General features: G+C 36.4%; 1 protein-coding gene across 2 annotated transcripts in view; it reads right to left on the bottom strand.

Annotated features, from left to right (window-relative positions):
• LOC141541231 (gamma-aminobutyric acid receptor subunit rho-2) overlaps window positions 1-19,207 on the bottom strand; it is a 47,845-nt gene that overhangs the window by 18,782 nt on the left and 9,856 nt on the right. Inside the window, exons 2-4 of one of the 2 annotated variants that reach the window (XM_074265424.1) lie at window positions 18,397-18,503; window positions 3,746-3,813; window positions 162-385 (exon numbers count right to left, since the gene is read on the bottom strand). In XM_074265424.1, the coding sequence (XP_074121525.1) occupies window positions 162-385; window positions 3,746-3,813; window positions 18,397-18,503 (399 nt within the window). Of the gene's footprint in view, window positions 1-161; window positions 386-3,745; window positions 3,814-18,396; window positions 18,504-19,207 lie in introns of those variants that run through there. The other variant, XM_074265423.1, reaches the window with a different exon arrangement.

The following is a 19,207-nucleotide window of genomic DNA, read 5'->3' as shown; positions in this document are numbered from 1 at the left end:
ACTTTGGCTGGCATGACTTTTCTCTGAAATTTGGCCAGTTCTCTAACCACAAGAAGATGTTGCTGATCACCTCAGCAGGACTATAAACCTTGAAGGTCACAGTACCTAAGCAGATCTCCAGATGGTACTTGTGGGAAAACAAACTTGGATGGGTGCCTTACCTCATGCTGTAAAGAACATGACCATCTGGGAATACCCTGAGCATGATGTTATCAGTTGTAGTGTCATGAGTGAATGACCTTTTGGAATGGACAAAGAAGACATCAGGGACCCAAATTTTCTTCACTAGTCTCCCATCAAATGTCATGCTCTTATTAGTGGTACTGGGAAATGAGAGGCGTTCATCCTTCCAATAATGCCTCAGGTAGAGAGTCATTGTAAAATCCTGTGGGAAAAAGAAAGGACACTAGGTAATGACTTCAATCCAAGTAAACAAGCATTTATTTAAGTGCCTACTCTGCCAAGAACTGTGCTAAATGTTGTGAATACAGACAGAAATGCAACAGATGCTGTCCTCAGAGACCTGGCATTCTACTGAAGAGATACAACATGTGTTACAGAGGAATAAAAACAAACAAAATAATACAAAGTAACTTCAAGAGATAGACAGCACTACCAATTGTGGAATCAGAAAAGGCTTGTAGGAGTTCTGGGTTTTAAAGAAAAGTAAGGATTCAGAAGGACTCATCTTCATGAATTTTACCTCAGACACTTACTATGGTGTTTTAAGAACACCCTAAAAATATGACTCTAGAAGCATGACTTCTAGTTATATAGAATCCTGGCATGCAACAATATGGGACAAGAGTGTTTCTTTCCATGGGACAGTTCCAAGGTCAAAGGCAAAAAAAAAAAAAAAAAAAAAAAAAAAAAAAAAAAAAAAGAACCACTCCAGATCCAACAGGAATAAGCTGAGAGTGAGAGAAGTCAACAAATTACTTGAAAAATATTTTTAAAAGGAAAAATTTGCAGTTATAAACCAAAAGATTGTCTGATAATGCACATAATAGAGTTGACCTTATTTCCCCTTAGGAAGAATAGTCAGTTGCCTACTTAGTGTGATTTTGGCTGCTTTAAATAGAGATCCATACTCCTGCTCCCTAAATGTCTCCTTACACTTTCTTGGTTGATGCCTGAAATATTTGAGTAAATGTCTGAATAAACAAACCTAACTTACCAACCCTAACTTACCTTTTTGGCCTTATTACACATAATTCCTGCTCTTGCACTCTAGAGTTTAGCCAAACTGGACTTTTGGGCATTCCTCACACACAGTATTCAATCTCCTACCTTTATGCCTTTGCTCTGGCAGTGTCCCTTGACTAGAATATACTTTTCCCTCAAATGCAGCTCTTAGAATCCCTAGTTTCCTCCAAGGTTCTACAGAAATGTCACCTGCCTTTCCTGACCTACTCTTCCCTAAGTCACTCACACTAATGAATGTTTTTCTCCCCAGATTATTTCATCTATATCTATGTATTTTATTATACCTATATCTATATCTATTTTGTATATTCCTATATATGTACATGATATAATTCCAGTTAAACTGTAAGCTATTCAAGGGCAGAAGATGCCTCTTTTTAGGTATATTCAAATACCCCTTACAGTTCTTTCACATCCCAACAGAAGTCATTTCTGATGTTATTGATCACAGACCACCTTATATGTGAACCATATATCAGTTGTGGGCACTTCTATTCTGCTGGATCCAGTTTTGGGCCTGGTGAGATCAGCCCAAAAGTTATGCTATATATATAGTTCACTTGAGTTGTTCCTAAGGGGCCAAAAATATACCCCCACCCTAGCTCCCCAGAAAGCAGGCTGATATTAGATCTGTTAAACAAGTGTTCCAACCACTGAATATATGTCTACCCCTGAGCTCCCAAAGTTACTGAAGACTGAAAAAAGCCAGACCCAGCTCCAACAGACTTTCCCCAGCTTGAGGTAAGAGACTAAACTGCAGTATTACAAATGGCCTGGCACTTTGAACTCTAGCTTCCTGAAGACCTTTAGGCCTGTCCCTTTTAGTAACTCTCCCAAACATGTGCTATGTTTTTTCCTGGATGGGGAGGGAGTTAATCAGCTAGCACCAGAGCATGCAAAAACCTCATATGCCATCATGGAATATGATGATGATGAGGAGGACAGCAATCAGAGCCTCCAACAGACAAAAAGCTCTGAGCCTGTTTCAAATAAAAGCAAGAAGAGCTCAGGCTCATATTGGGCTTACAAAGAGTTTTCTTCCTTGCAATGCTGTGAGCTATCTGAAATTGATCATTGACACCCCGCTTTATTTTCAATTGCTTATTAAAAAATTGATTGAAGTATTGATTAAGAATTACATCAATCTAATCACTAGAATCAATATTTATGGATCAAATTTAGGCTTGAGTATATATATATATATATATATATATATATATATATATATCAGTGGTAAAGTTTGTTGTAAGAGTTTACCTTCCCTATACCTTAGGCTACAGCCTGACTACAAAGACTCAATCTGTAAGTTGTTGCTCACCAAGGAAGGGGAAAGGGAGGGAAAGGTAAAAGTTAACCTGGTTGTAGTATGTTTGCCCTCCACAAGACTTTTCAGAGTATCATGAATCAATTCTGGTTTTCCCTATTGCCCTGGGTCCTGGAAATCCCTTCTCTGAATCAAGGTAAATGTAAGCTCAGCCTTCATCTTTATGGTAAACCAATCATAGTCTCAGTTTAGTTTGCCTCACTGTATCTTATGTACTTTATGTGACCAACTGTGTTAAAGAGTTCTGCCTATTAGAGGGGTACTTGGCTATTGAGGGACCTTGGATCCCTTTTACTGGAAATTGCTACTCTAGCTAATAAACTCTGCCTTAGTTTCTCTTTATTGAAGATTTTTAGTGTGACATATGCTGTTCAAGGAAATAGGAAGCAGTTAATCTGCAGTAAACTCTGCAGTTAATCACACAATCAACAAGCATCTCTTAAGTACTTACAATGTGCCAGAAGTGGTGCTAAGTGCTTAAGATCAAAAAAAAAAAAAAGCAAAAGACAGACAGAACTTGATCTCTAGAAACTAAGTCTAATGCAGAGAGATAACATGAAAATGACTACATACAAACAAAATGGATACATGAAAAATTGGAGATAATCAACAGTGGGAAGATGCTAGCATTAAGGAGGACCAGGAAAGGCTTCTTATAGAAGATGAAACCAGCTGGAATTTGAAAGGAGCCAGGGAAGCAAGAAGGCAAAGATGAAGATGGATAGAGTTTCAAGCTTGGGGGACAGCAAGTGAAAAACAACAGGCAAATGGAAATCAGTGGAGGCACTCTGTAACGAAAAGCCCTGGGTTTGAATGTTTGACATTCACTACCTGTGTGATTTTGAACAAGTCCCTTTTCATCTCTGGTTCTTAGTTTCCTATCCATAAAATACAGAGTTTGAAGGAGATGATCTCTTGAATCCCTCATGATTCTAATTCCTATCCCTATTTTACAGATGAAGAAACTGAGGCTTACAGAGAGTAAAAGACTAGTGTCAATGGCAGAGTTGAAATACGAAAGATCTCTGATTTCACATACAGTACCCTTTTCATTGTTTTGTATTTGTCACCTCTGAGTATCCATTTCCCTGTGCAGAAACACAATTTGTTCAAATGGCAGTGCTGTCTCCAGTTACACAGTCCTTTCTAATCCCCAGTGGAGCATTAGCTTCTTCACTGACCATGCAAGACTAGCCTCAGGTTATAGTTACATACCATATCCACTTCCGAGATACTGTCCAAACTTTCCACCTGCACATCCACACCAACAGGAATTGCGGGGCCTGCAGAATAACAAAACCAAACCGTTTAAGGACTAACTTTTTATAACCATGTACCACATTCACTGAGTGGCTTTCTCTACTAATGTTTCTGGTATTTAGGTGCATCTATAGCACTTACTGTTGGACTTATTTATATCTTATGTCACTTTTTTTCAAGTAAGGAAAAATCTAATTTGTGGTAAAAATCAATTTGTAGTTAACAAACAATGGATATTCCAGATGAGCTTGGTTGCAGAGTACCTTTTGAAATTCCTTATTTTCATCTTGACCTTCTATAAATTCTGTCCCTATTTTCCCATAATCCTTTATCAGGAGCAGCCAAATTCTCCTCTCTCTACTTTCACCTACATAGCAGTGTAAATGCCCACCTGGAATACATAGATCTAACTTGGGATCTCAGCAGACCCACACTTTGGTATCAACTACAGTTTATGTTATTTAGCATGAATACTTCACTGAATTTTAGCTAAATCCTCCCAGGGCCCTAGGGTTTATGGCTGATAATTTGTACCAATCTTGAAGCCAGTGGGATACCAATCTACAAACTGAATAATTTGTTTCATCTTAATCATGAAAATGACAGCAATGATGTCATTAGATACAGGATACAATAGATCATGTATTTATTTTAACATGTCTTCATCATCTGTTTGCAGGGCTCAAAGCAGTCACTGGAGAGCTCAGTTACTGAGAACAGCTTATGGAAGACCTCAGCAGATAATGGATGAATAAGTGACTGGGGGAAGTATATGTGGGGACAAGGAAGGGGTTGATCTGGAACTCTGTGAAGTACACATTGAGAACTCCACGAAAGTGCAGAGAGGCACGAAGTAGGAAATGATCTACCTAATTGAGGTTGTTACACAGGGAGTGGCTGATATCTAGGTTACAGCAGCAGATGTCATAGATGGCTTCACTGTTTACTATGAAAACACCATATGATTGCTCCATTGTGGTATAGGAGTCAGGGTGGAGTTACAGACCTTACTATAACTAGGAAGATGGTAAAATTCAGCTTGGACTTCTTGTCACAGTCAATAGAGAGCCTCTCCCTCAGCAGGAACTGAAGTCTGAACTTGTGCTATTTCATAGCAAGATGTCCTCATATCCTCAGAAAGATCAGTGGATTCAGACCTAGAGGACGTGGACTTAAATCCTGACATTACCTTTAACCTCCATGCACCTCATTTTCCTCATTTGGAAAAAGAGAAGAGTGAACTAAATGACTTTGACTTCCCAGCTCAAATCCTATTAATTCTATGATCTGGTGATCAGCTAGATTGTGCAGTGGATAGAGTTGGGCCCAGAGTACCTGATTTCAAATCCAGTCTCAGACACTTACTGAGTGACCCTCAGCAAGTCACTTAACTGGGGTTAAGTTTTTTTCTTGTGGCTCTCCCAAAAGAATAATGATGCTGCCCTTATTTTATTAAATTATTCTCAAAGATGCTGTTTTATGTATTTCCAATATCAGGTGGAAAGGGGAAGTAAGTGGTAAAGCTGCAGAAGGGAAGGAGAAAGTAATAAGCATTTATTAATTGTCTACTATGTTCTAGGCATTATGTTAAATGTTTTACAAATATCCTGTTTAAAATAAGAAGGGACCTGTTTGTTGAGTTGTTCTCATGTCATGTCCACCTCTCCATAACCCCATATGGGGTTTTCTTGGCAACGATATTGGAGTGATTTGCCATTTTCTTCTTCAGCTTATTTGACAGAGGAGCAAACTGAGGCAAACGGGATCACACAGCTATAAGTCCCTAAAGTCAGATTTAAACTCCTGACTCCAGGTCTTATTCACTGCACCACAAAATTACACAACTTGTCCAAAGTCACACCATTTGAATCCAGGCATTGGACTCCAAACCCAGTGTTCTTTTCATCACACCATGCTTACAGTCATGTTGTTTATGGACAAGGCATAGAGATATACATAGTAACAAAGACTATGCAATTGTTCATGCTCTGTGTGAAGCCTGTCCCAATTTATCTGCCCCTTTCCCTCCCTGACCAGACTTGCTACCTACTACTACCTCCCATATAACCAAGATAAAAGAATACATGTATAAACCTAGAGCAAGGACACTCTTCTTCACAAACCAAACAGAAACTCACAAGACCATTTTAAGAATTAGAACTAGTCCAAGCCTCTCACATTACAAATGAGGAAACTGAGACTGAATTAGACATACTCATGGTAAATTTTCTCTCTTGGCTCTGGACATAAGGACTTGGTGTCCCTTCTTCCCTTTCAAATAAACATTGTGATGTTATAAAAGGATCCCTTCTAGATCAAAATCTAGGATGTCATAAATTTTGATGGTGTTGCAATTGGAATTTAACAAATGGTCAATTATGGGGCAGCTAGATGGCTCAGTACATAGAGCACCAGCCCTGAAGTCAGGAGGACCTGAGTCCAAATCTGGTCTCAGACACTTTATACTTCCTAGTTATGTGACCCTGAGCAAGTCACTAACCCCCAATTGCCTCAGCAAAAAAATAAATAAACAAATGGGCAATTAACAATGGGGAAACTCTGCATGAAATAAGATTTAATAGCAGGGATATACTACCTATCAATAAATGGGTCAGTGACTTACGTTCATTTATGTCAAGGACACAAAGAAGACAGGTCCCCTTATATAGATTTTGGGGAAGTACAGAGCAAAGAACACAATAGAATAAATGACATCATAGGATTCAGTACAACATGTTTAGTTGCAAAACTGAAGTTCAGTGAACTTCAGGATAGGTTGATAAAGATACCAGGTCTGAGTCCCTTTCTTTCACACACATTTCTCAAGTTTAGCAAAATTCCTTGAGGCAAGAAGTAGGCTTTTAAACTTAGCCTATAGCAGACCAGTTGAACTCAGAACTAAATTCAAAAAAAAAAAATCATGACAAGCTGTAAATAGGACAAAATCAATTAATTGTAACTATAATCGATATGAAAATGATACAGCATCAATATTAATCTTCTCAATGGTATGAAAGAAAACACAAAGCCTCTATCCTTAAGGTTCTAAAGATCCAGTTATATGACAAAATACATATAGAAGGCAGGGCACAGGATAACTATAATGAGAAAAATCAGGACTCAAGCATATAAAAGACTGTAACAAATCCTCCATTTTAATTATTCAAAATACATGAAACTTGGTGTCCAACTCAAGGATGTTTGTTCAAATATTTGATCCAGAATAGCTCAGATGAAAAATCAAGGATGCAAGAGAAGCTTGGGTTTTAGGAATACACCTCTGGATTTATACCCACAAGTAGTTACAAAGACTGAATTTTAAATACAGGCTTAGGCTTCTTAAAATCAAGAGAGTTTTAGGCTCATCATGAAAATCCAACAAAATATTAAATGCAAAGTCAGAAATCCTTGATTATTCTTTCCATTCCACAGGGAATAAGGCAGTGAATACTTTGGCAGAGCTCAGGAATGGGAAGCCACAGAAAACAGTAAATTTGTTACCTGTTTCATAGGACTATAGATGTACAGTTAGAAGCAAGGTCAAGCAGGGTCTTATGTATCACTTAATCTAGTCCCTTCATTTTATAGATAAGGAAGCCAAATCCTAGAAAGTTGATTGCCCAATATCCTATAAATATGCAGAAAAGTTGGGATTTGCACCTGGGTTCTATAACACCAATGATGGAGCTCTTTTCTCATTGTTTTTCAGTTATTTCAGTCATGTCTGACTGATCACATTTGAGATTTTCTTGGCAAAGATACTAGAGCAGTTTGCCATTTCCTTCCTTGCAGCTCATTTTACAGATGAAGAAATTGAGGTAAACAGGGTAAAATGAGTTGCTCAGGATCACACAGCTAATAAATGTCCAAGGCCAGATTTGAACTCAGGAAGATGAGCCTTTTGGACTGCTTTATCCAGAGTATTACTTCACTGCCCCAGAGCTCCTTTTACTGCTTAGTAACAGAAATTAAATGCCTACTACATACCTAGCATTGTGCTAAGCAGTGTGGAGGTTACAAAGAAATACAATCCATAGTGTCAGAAACCAGCAAACAGAATTGCCTGTTGAATGAAGCCCTGGGTCATTCCCAGTGAAAAAACAGCTGTTTACTAGCTCTGCGGCACATTGGGCAAATTACTTTACCTCTCAGAAGGCCTTCAGAGGAAGTATTTTGTCTGCCTGAAAGTGGCTAGAAATTTGCTAATTACTACTCAATTTGGATCTTGGGAAAAAATAGTGATATAAACAGCTTAGGAAACCTTTGGGGAGAGAGCTCAAGGGAAAACCAAGAACAAAGAGTGGAAAGAAGCTCCTGTGCCAGGTTTCCTACCCCCACCCCCAATGAACAAATATTTGTCTCAGCATTAGCAGCAAGGGCCACAGAAAACATAGTCTTAATTTTACTAAGTATGGGACTAAAGGTCAATGTTCCAATGATATTTAGAGATTGAACTAAGCAAGATACATCAAAAGTCTTAATGATTGTTTTAAGCTATTAAGTTTCAGAACTACATTAAGATCTTTGAGACAACCCTTATTTGTGCTTTTACCACTGCCAAAAAGTAGTATTAATGTACAAAAAAAAAATGCAGGTTTGTCTCTCTATTAGAGGAGATGGTAAAAGGGGTGGAGAAATGAAGGTTTATCGAAGATAATGATGTGTTCCTTGAAGAAAAAAATTGCTTTAAGAGTTAAACGAAGTTGAACTTGGCTCTTTTCAACAATGAAAAAACTTGTAATGGAGAGAGCCATCTGTATCCAGAAAGAGAGCTATGGGGACTACGTGTGAATCATTAATATATTATTTTCATATTTTTTGTTGTTGTTTGCTTGCTTTTTTCTTCCTTTCTCATTTTTTTCCTTTTTGATCTGATTTTTCTTGTGCAACATAATTAATGAGGAAATATGTTTAGAAAAATTGCACATGTTTAACCTATACAGAATTACTTGCTGCCTAGAAGAGGGAAGTAGGGGAAGGGAGAGAGAAAAATATAGAACACAAGATTTCGCAGAGATGAATGTTGAAAACTATCTTTGCATATGTTTTGTAAATAAAAATCAATTATTTTTTAAAGAGCTAAACAAAGATAAAATAAATCTAAGGAGGCAAATAAGAAGACAAATCCATGTTTGTTGGAACATGAAAAATGTATCACTAAGAAGGAAGGGGAAAAAAAAGGAACATTGTATACCTTTAGGGATCTAGTAGATTTGGGATTCTTCCAATACAGGATGTATTCCAGATGCTAAGAACAAATTAATTTCTCATGATCCACAGAACGTGTCCTGGGAGCTGAGTATCAGAAAACCTTTTTACCATTAGAATGACTTCCTCCTTGCTTTCCCCTTCTCTTACCCAGCCCTAATCACCCTGAATTCAAATGATGTAGCTGGATGGCTCAGTAGATAAAGCAGCTGACCCTGAAGTTAAGAAGTCCTGGATTCAAATAGAACTTCAGACATTTAGCAGATGTGTAACCCTGGGCAGTTTACTTAATCTTGGTCTACCCTCAGTTTCTTCAATTACAAAATGGGGATAATAATAGCATCTACCTCTCAAGGTTGTTGTGAAGAGCAAATGAGATAGTATTTGTAAAGTACCTGGTACATAGAGTGCACTAAATAAATGCTGGCTATTATTACTATTATTATTAACTATAATGCTTGGTTGCTCACATATTTAGATGAGAAAGAAGTCATCAAATCTATTTTTTATGGAAAGATTAAGGTCTTACCCTCACTAGTCTTCATCCTCTGCCTTGCTTATTCAGTTTCCAGACCCTCTTCACTGACATCTGATCTACTGATATAACCTAATATTATTGGGGTCTTGCCATCTTCTCTGCTTCTGTACTCTCAGGACTTCCAAGCCTCCACCCTGTAGCTGATCTTTTTTTTATGTATTTTCTTCCCAACCAGAGTATCAAGTTTCTTAAGAGAAGAGACTGTCTCACTTTTAATTTGGACTCCTAGTGCTTAGCATAGTGGCTGGTACCTAGTAAAATCTTAATAAATTCTTTTTCATCCATTCATTTACTAAATGATGATGAAGATTTGGAGGTTCTGTGAGATGAAAAAATGCATAGTAATGGTTACTGAAAAAATCAGAAAGTAGCAGTTCATTGTAGAGAACATTTTGAGATTTGGCAAACTTACTAATGACTATCTGCTTCTGGTGATTCATATGGGGACAAATATAATCACCAAAAGGAACCTAGAAAGGCACCTCTACAGATGGTTTTGGACAAGAAACTAAAGGTTTTAGGGATGCAGGTTGTGTTTCCAAAATTTCTGCTGTGAGTTTCAAAAGGAAAATGAGACATAGAAAATTAATAATAAACACTCATTAAGTGCTTACTATGTGCCAGGCACTGGGCTAAATATACAAAGAAAGATGAAAGACAAAGAGTCAACAGTTTGACTGGAAGAGACAACATGTAAAAACTATGAACAAACAAGAAGTATTACAGGATAAACTGGAGAAGGCATGAGAATTAAGAGATATTGGGAAAGGCATCCTGTAGAAGATGGGATTTTGGCTGAAATTTGAAGGAAATCAGGGAAGTTAGGAGATGGAGATAAGGGAGCAGAGAAACCTGTGTATCAGGAACACTGAAAATCCCCAGGATCATGAGAGTGTGTCTTATACAAGGAAGTTAACATTTAGTTAATAAGATGGTGGCACACTTCCAGTTGATCAATGATGGACAGAAACAACTACACCCAGAGAAGGAACACTGGGAAATGAATGTAAATTGTTAGCACTACTGTCTATCTACCCAGGTTACTTATACTTTCGGAATCTAATACTTAATGTGCAACAAGAAAATGGGATTTACACACATATATTGTATCTAGGTTATATTGTAACACATGTAAAATGTATGGGATTGCCTGTCATCTAGGGGAGGGAGTGGAGGGAGGGAGGGGATAATTTGGAAAAGAAGTGAGTACAAGGGATAATACTGTAAAAAAAATTACCCATGCATATGTAATGTCAAAAAATTATAATTATAAAATTAATAAAAAAAAAATAAAAATGAGGTACCCAGATGATCCAAAATAAATAAACAAATAAATAAGATGGTGGCAGAGAATAGAATTTGGAATTATAAACAAGAGAAAAGGAAGTAGAAATAATGATCCTGGAGTCAAGTTTAGAATGTACCTAACAAGAGCCAAGAAGACTATATTTGTCTAGAAACATTTATATACATGATAAAGAGGGTCTTAAACTAAAAATGAAGGAAACACCCAATAATTAACAGGATACAAAGTCTCTTAAATCCCAAATCAGAAATAATAATTTTACTCATAGTCTCAGATGTCCTTATGTAAATGTACAAAGTATATGTAATACACATGAATTTAAACTAAAGATCTTAAAATATGGAAGGCTCATAGTTATCATTTATGTTGACTAGGATGTGACATATGACTGGAATTTGAAAAGGTAATGAATGATCCACTCTATTTGAAAGGAAAAAATTTGACAAAAAAAATGATGGCATGTCATTGAATATCAAGAATCTTTACTCTTGCTAGAATCTACAAGCTAGAGAGGGGATATATGATGGAAAACATTTGAGTGAGACTTACTGGGGAAAAAAAAGAAATTATAATTAAGAAAGGTAATAATAGCTCTCTCGTTGGCATTTTACAATGAACTTTAAAAACACTATCCTCTTTGATCTTCACAACAACACTCCGAGAACTGTAATACAAATCCCATTATACAATAAACAAGGAAAACTGAGGTTCCAAAAGATCACATAGACAGTAAATCGTAGAGTAGGGATTTAAACCTAAATTCTCTAATTCAAAAGCTCAGGGCTCTTTCAACTATGCCATGATGACTTGCAATACAATCTTCTGTCTAAGGATCTAAGAAGACAGGAAGGAATCAAGTAAGGAAGGGAGGGAAGGAGGGAGAGAGAGAGGGAGAGGGGGAAGAAAGAAATTAGAAAAGGAAAAGAGGAAGGGAGGAAGAAAGGAAGGAAGAAAAAGTTAGAAATGACTGACAAGAAAAATTCTGGAAAAAAACTAAAAACCTGGTACAGACAGAGGAGAAAATAGGGATCAGGCTTTCTTTGTTGACAATTCCATCTATCAGAAGTTAGAGGATGCAAGAAGGGAAAGTCCTATTTTGTATCTGTTTCTGACTAATAAAGAGGCAGCAAGGGAAGCAGGTAACTAGGTATGAAAATCAAAGAGAATCCTATAAGAATAATATTAGGAAAGCTAAAGCCCCAGAAATCTGGAGCTTCTTTTGAATTCTAAGGACAAATGGAACACAAACACACAGAGTTCTTAAAAGCAAGCATATAGCTGAATGAGACAGCTGCTGTTTAGTCACAGAAAGATGTCAAGAGATTTCCAATTTCACTAATCCATGGGATCATTAGGAAGCTGCTAGAGTTTTAATCCTTTCCCTCTCTAAACTAAAAGGGTCATCCAAAAGGTTTTCAGCTGCTTAGTCAAATTCCTCCATCAACTACTACTTAAAGGTCAGTGCACAGGGAAAATTCTGTTAAGGAAACAGAAAATGGATGGGAACAAGTTATATTTCAGTCCTCTAGTCATGTCTGACTCTTTGTGACTCCACAGGCCATACCACGGCAGGTCCTTCTATCCTCCATTATCTCTTGAAGTCTCTCCAAGTTTTCATGTTCATTGTTTCCATGACACCTTCTATCTATCTCATCTTCTGCTGTCCACTTTTCTTTTTTCCTTTAATCTTTCCCAACATTAGCATAGAATACATCCATATTAATTCATAGTTCCTCCACAGAACCATTACTCAAGTTATCTGCTTACCCTCAAGGGGTGCTGAAGCTGCAGAAATTATCATTTAGTCATGCTACCCATTTCTTGACAGAGAAGTGATAGCCTTAAAGTATAGAATGACATATAGTTTTTGGACATAGCCAATGCAGGAATTTATTTTGCTTGATTATGCATATTTATATGAACATATATTCATGTATATATATGTATATATACATATACATATATAAACACATAATCTCAACTTTACAGGAGAAAAATTAAGGCTAAAAAAAATTAAGGGACCTACCTTCAAAAAGTCTTATAGCTAATAAATGCTGAGCTGGGACTTGAACCCACTCTGGACCCTAAATCTCTTTCTTTATCTAGGCCTAAATAGGAACATGGCTCAAAATGTCTCAGGGAGTAGTGGTGGAGCATGAGACCAATTTCATTGCACCCCACCCCAATATTTTTACATGGATTATTTAAAATAAGCATAAAGGGCAGCCTTGAAGGGGAAAAGATGTCCCCAAAACAATCCTGAAAGGTGCTTAAAATGGGGATTATGGCTCATAAACAGAACTGGAAAGAATTTTAAGAATTTATCTAACCCACAGGATATTTATGGTAGCATATTTTGTGATAGCTAAGACTGAAAACAAAGCAAATGGCTAAATAATAAACTGTGTTACACTGATGTAATGGAACATTATGGAGTACAGAAAAGCACAGAAAGCTCTCTATGAACTGATGCAGAATGTAGTAAGTAGAATCAAGAAAACAATACTCACAATCACTATATATAAATGGAAAGAACAACAACAAAATAATCAAATTTATAATGAAAATTATAATATTCAAGCTTGGCCGCAAAGAAAAGATATTAGGAGACACTGACAACCTCTGGGGAATTCTGGCCCCTTGTTCTGAATAGCAGTTTCTAATCATCTGCCCCTTCCATCTCTGTAAACTCCTGGGAATCTCTGTTCCCACCAGTAGTTTCTAACCATTCCTATTCCCAACAAAGACAGTTGCAAAGATACTTCCCTGCCTACAATTTGGGTAATCTATTGACCCTTACAAGTGATCCTAGCTTGGGATATGGTCAGTGGTATCCCTTTGTTGCCTAGAAGCAGCTTATATTAATACTATAGTTTTTCCAGAAAGGATCTATCATTTGTTGTTGTCATTGAGTCATTTCGATCTTGTCAGATTCTCTGTGACCGTATTTTGAAGTTTTCTTGCCACAGATATTAGAGTAGTTTGTCATTTCCTTCTCCAGCTCATCCTACAGATGAGGAACTGAGGCAAACAGAGTCAAGTGGCTTGCTCAGAGTCACACAAGTAGGAAATATCTAAGGCCAGATTTGAGCTCAACAAGATGAATATTCCTGATTCCTAGTCCAGAGCTCTAACCACTGTGTCACAAAGCTTCCTAAGGAGCTACCACTCTGCAATAAATAATTTGTGACCCACATCCTGTTCTAGATATATCTACCTAGACTCCCCTCCTGTGTGCTGTAAAACCTATGTTTATAGTTTCCCTCTCTGAATAAATTTCAATTCCTTGACTCTGAAAAAAAAGACTTATTATTATTTACTGATAACTTTGTTGGTCTACATTTTAGTATTTTTATAATTTTGACAATACTTCTCCCATTTTTTTAAGAGAGGAGGGGGATATGGCTGTGAACATTATATATATCAGGCATTGGGGGCTTATTGGTTAGTTTTTCAGAACTTTTTTTTCCTTTAAATTATTAAAAAATAGTTCTTTGGGAAGGGGAGAGGGGAGAAATAAAGTATAAAATATAAGTGATGGGAAAATAGGATATAGATAAAAATATGTTTTAAAAAGAATTTAGTTTAATCCCTTCGTTTTACATTTGCAGAAACCCAAATGACTTGCCCAGAGTTACAGAGATAATAAATGTCTGAAGAGATCAGTCCACACCCTCTTTCCCTTAAGGACTGGAAGAATTTAAAGACAGTGAATCTTTTTTTAAGGACCCCTTTAGTACTAGAATAAGTGGTAAGTCAGCTTCTCCTCCCTTCCCTTACTCCCACCCAGAGGCATTATTCAATTCCCCTGCTCTGCTGGCTAGTGCCATTAACAGTGTCCAAGAAAGCATTATTTGGAAGCCAAAATCCAGGGTCACAAACAGCCATCATTTAGGAATAGATTTATCCCTGCTTCCAACAATTACAATGACACATGGCAAAATGCTATCTTTTGCTTTTCTTTGTTTCCCCAGCATTAGAACAGTGCTTGAAATTTAGTAGATACTTAATAAATGCTTATTGATTGATTAGAAAAGGAGGAGAAAGTAGAAGACCCAACCTTAAGTGACTAGGAAATTGCAAGAACAAAATCCATAGAATGGGCATGAAGTGATATGGGTGATCAAGTTATGGAAAAAAAGGACTCAGATCTTACCTTCTATCCTTAAGTCTGTGAGGGCTGATAACTAATAATGCCCAACCAAAACAGGCCTGAATACCAAGCATTTGAAAATCTAACTTCCTCCTAAAGGAGATAGAGCTATTTTAAGTATTAACTAAAGCAGCTTATTCAAAGACTCGGCTGAAATGTTCTGATAAGTGCCTAAGGAAGAGGAAATAAATGGAAATGTTTACATAATCTGCACATATTAATATATTGCCAAATAATCTTAGATTATTAAATTAGAATCAGTTGTGTGGATAGTACACTAAAGTAGGAGTCATTTAGTTCATATCTGGTCTCATCTATTTATTAGTAATATGATACTGGGCAAGTCATTTAACTGCCCTATTCCTCAGTTTACTCATTTTTAGAGTGGGGATAATAACACCACCAACCTCCCAGGGTTGTCGTGAAGATCAAATAAGATAATATTTATAAAAATATTGTAAAATAAGATTTGTAAAAAAAGATAAAATTCTGCAAAGCTTAAAGTATTGTATAAATATTAGCTGTTATTATTATTATTATGAATAAGGTCATTGGCCTTAGGTTGAAACCCTGGCTTTACCATTTACTACTTTTGTGACTTTAAACAAGTCACTTAACTTCTCTGTTTTGATCTCTTCTTCTTCTAAATAATAAGGTTGGGTTAAATCAACCCTTCTTAGGATCTGAGAATGTGCCCCTTTAAAAAATATATTCTAGTTCCAAAGGTCAATTTCGTTTAAGTCTTTGATATTTTATCAACCTTTTTTGCTATTGTTCAGTCATGTCTGTCTGACTTTTTGTGGCTCCATTTGGGTTGTTCTTGGCAAAGATACTGGAATAGTTTGTCATTTCCTTTTCCAACTCAAGTGAGGCAAGCAGAATTAAGTGACTTGCACTGGGTTTTACAAGCTAATAAGTATTTGAAGGAAATTTGAACTCAGGTCCTCCTGACTCTAAGCCCAGCAGTCTATCTAATGTGCCACTCTATGTGTAATAAGCTTTACATGTGTAACTGGCATATTGAAAGATCCATCAGTCTGAATTTCAAAGATCCCAAAGGTCCCAACCCCAGAAAGTAGGGGAACTCAAGGCAAGACCACCTCACCCAAACTCAGCAGAAAGTAGAGCCAGGTCTCATAGAAACCAAAACTGAAATAAATTTTTTTAAAAAGAAAAGAAAATTCCAACTAGTATCAAACATTTAGAGATCCCTTTAAAAAACAAAAAACAAACAAACAAACAAAAAAAAAAAAAACCTAAAAGTTACACAGGTGCAAGATCACACAATTAATAAGCATCAGCAATAAAACATTTGAACCCAACATGCCTTTATAATCCATGATTTTTGTGGGAAGAAGTGGGAAGCATGCTGCATTATCAGTCTTTTAGAGTAACTTAACAAGTGAAGTCAATAAGGATTACTAAGTGCCAGGGACCCTGGAAAGCACTAAGGATACAAAAAAAAAAAGCCAAAAACAGTCCTTGCTATATGAATTTGTTATGCTGTACAATATAAGGGAGGGTCTTTGTTTTTTTGTTGGGCATAACTATGGGATATAGTAAGGGGTCATCAATTAAGATTTTTTAAAAATGCCAATAAAATGTTTAAAATACACAAAAAAAAGCAGAAGAAAATTCAGAAAGGGACCCAGAGAAGCAGATCAAGTTTGGTACCATGTTCATTTTAGTATATATTTTTTGAAAAACCAAGGAGTACATAATAGAAATTCAGTTTCAAATATCTTCTTTTCTTTCTTTATATATGAAAATGTTTAGTTTAGAAAATTAGCTATTAGGTTTATAATAAGAAAAATTTGAAAAAATGTCATATTTATAAGCAACTCCATGAGATTGGTATATATTTGAAGTGCTGATATCTGTGCAGCATCTAAAATCATTTTAATTGAGTTAATATAGTCATGGTAGGATATAGGATTCTCCTACTGACTCTTGCTTTCTACAATTGTATTCACATGTCATATTCTCCTCCATTCTAGATATGACTGTCAATAAATTAAGTCCTTATCTGGGTACCCAGTTTATATCTAAGGAAAGGCTCTTGGACCAGAGGAATACTTCTGGGAAAACAACCCTTTAAAGAATTTAGATGCTGGGAGTAGTATGTAAAACAATGGGAATCAGTTCAATACAAAGTTTCAGTGTAAGCAATGGAGAAGAAGCCTTTGGATGGTCTCTTGACACTTGCCAAAATGAATGTCAGGGGTCAGGGCAAAATATTATCTTGGGAGATTGTTATCAGGGAGAAAGACAAGCTGGCAGTAGACAAAATATTACTTGTGGGGACATAGTTGTACTAACTTTCAAAACTTTTATTGTCAGTTATTTTTCCATGAGTAAATTTTAAAAGCTCTTAGTCTCCCTTAATAGGAGACTGCCTCAAAATTATCAAACCTAATCCTTTTTTTTTTTTTTTTTAGGCCTAATAATATCAATAGTTTCCATTCACATAAATTACATATTTCATTAAGGTGAAACTGTTACAGTGGTCTCAAGACCACCAGGCCCAATCTTACAACAAATACAATGGATTAAAAGTCTATAAACCAGTTCAGGAGGTCCTGAGCTCTATCCTAACTCCATAATTATTATATGTGACATGCAAATACCATTTATATTGAGTTGTTGACTTGCCCTACTTCTACACATCTTAGGTGTATGCTAATAAATATTTAATAAACAGACCTACATAAAAGATCCACTTTTAAGTTTAATCTGCATTATTAAATATTTTCCTCATCACTTCCTTAATTCTAAAAGAGCAACAAAATAAAAATCAAGCTCTTATACTGTAGTATAGTACAAATGTTTACAATGAAAATTTAATAGTTGGTTCTCCATTATGAGCTAGTTCCAAAACACGAATGCTAATTAAAACCTCATTCCCAGAGAGATGAAAGGCACATACCACTTGTCCTCAAAACAATTGAATATGACAAGTCTTTAATAAGTTTCCACTAAGTATAAAGCACGATATTATTCCCTGGGGATACAAGGACCAAAAAAAAGTTTGACTTTTAGGGAACTTACAATCTATTGAAAAAAGTTAAGGCCTAAGATTCTCCTCAAGTTTGAGAAGAACTTGTTATTTTCCACCCCATCCCTTTACAGGCAAACCTTTTCTAACAAGGCATTATTACCTCTCTTAGGCTGTTTCCTTCCTAGAAAAAGTGGATAATAATAACAGCCCCTACCTCAAAAGGCTGTTGTTAGGCTCAAATAAGATAATGCCTGTCAAGTACTTTGAAAACTTTAAAAGCTCCATATAAATGTCAGAGTTACTATTAGGCAGAGAATTGGCTACACAGATAAGAACAGAGGGAAAGATTCTGTAAAACTAATGACACAATGCGCAGATAATAAAGGGAGTAAAAATGTCATACCTCCAAAGGCTGGCCTCATGGTGAAATCATGTTCATCTACTCTCAGAAGTTGTTCGGTTTTTCCTTTTTGTAATTTAGTTATGTCATGAGTCTTCTTATATAAGTAACTGCAAAGACACAAAATAAAACCTCCTCCATTGGACACTATTCCATAGCACAAACAAACGGAATCAGATAGTGAAAAGGTATATACTGTAGCATCCTGTCCTTTAGAAAAAAATTTTCTATCATGATATAGCTAATCTTTTTTTCCTATCATATCTATTTAGAAGTATCAGTGGAGACTGGGAGGGATAAAGTTGCTAGTATGGCTCATCTGAACTACCTGTGCACAATCTTGGGCATAATTATATTGAACTTTCTGCCACTTCTCAAAAAGTTATGGTTGAAATGTAAGTGAAAGAGAGAGAGAGAGAAAACACATACCTAGTAATGATCTTAGAGAACAAATCATGAAACAAACATATATCCTACCTCTAATCAGAGAGGTGGGAGAATATGGGAGCAGACTGTAATATATACTATCAGATACAGTCATTATAACATGTTTTTTTGCTTAAGTTGCTTTTCTTTTTTACAAAAGAGGATTCAAGGGGGAAGCTAGGTGGTGCAGTGGATAAAGCACCAGCCCTGAAGTCAGGAGGATCTGAGTTCAAATATGGCTTCAGACACTTAACTCTTCCTAGCTGTATGACGCTGGGCAAGTCACTTAACCCCAGTTGCTTCAGGGGGGGAAAAAAGAGGATTCAACTTTTGAGAGGAGAGGAGAGGGTGGTATATCTAGAAATGAATGATATAAAAATAAAAGGCA

The sequence above is a fragment of the Sminthopsis crassicaudata genome, chromosome 4, assembly GCF_048593235.1.
Source record: "Sminthopsis crassicaudata isolate SCR6 chromosome 4, ASM4859323v1, whole genome shotgun sequence".
Taxonomy (NCBI): domain Eukaryota; kingdom Metazoa; phylum Chordata; class Mammalia; order Dasyuromorphia; family Dasyuridae; genus Sminthopsis; species Sminthopsis crassicaudata.
Note: the sequence above shows the minus strand (reverse complement) of the source record. Positions and strands in the feature narration are given on the sequence as shown.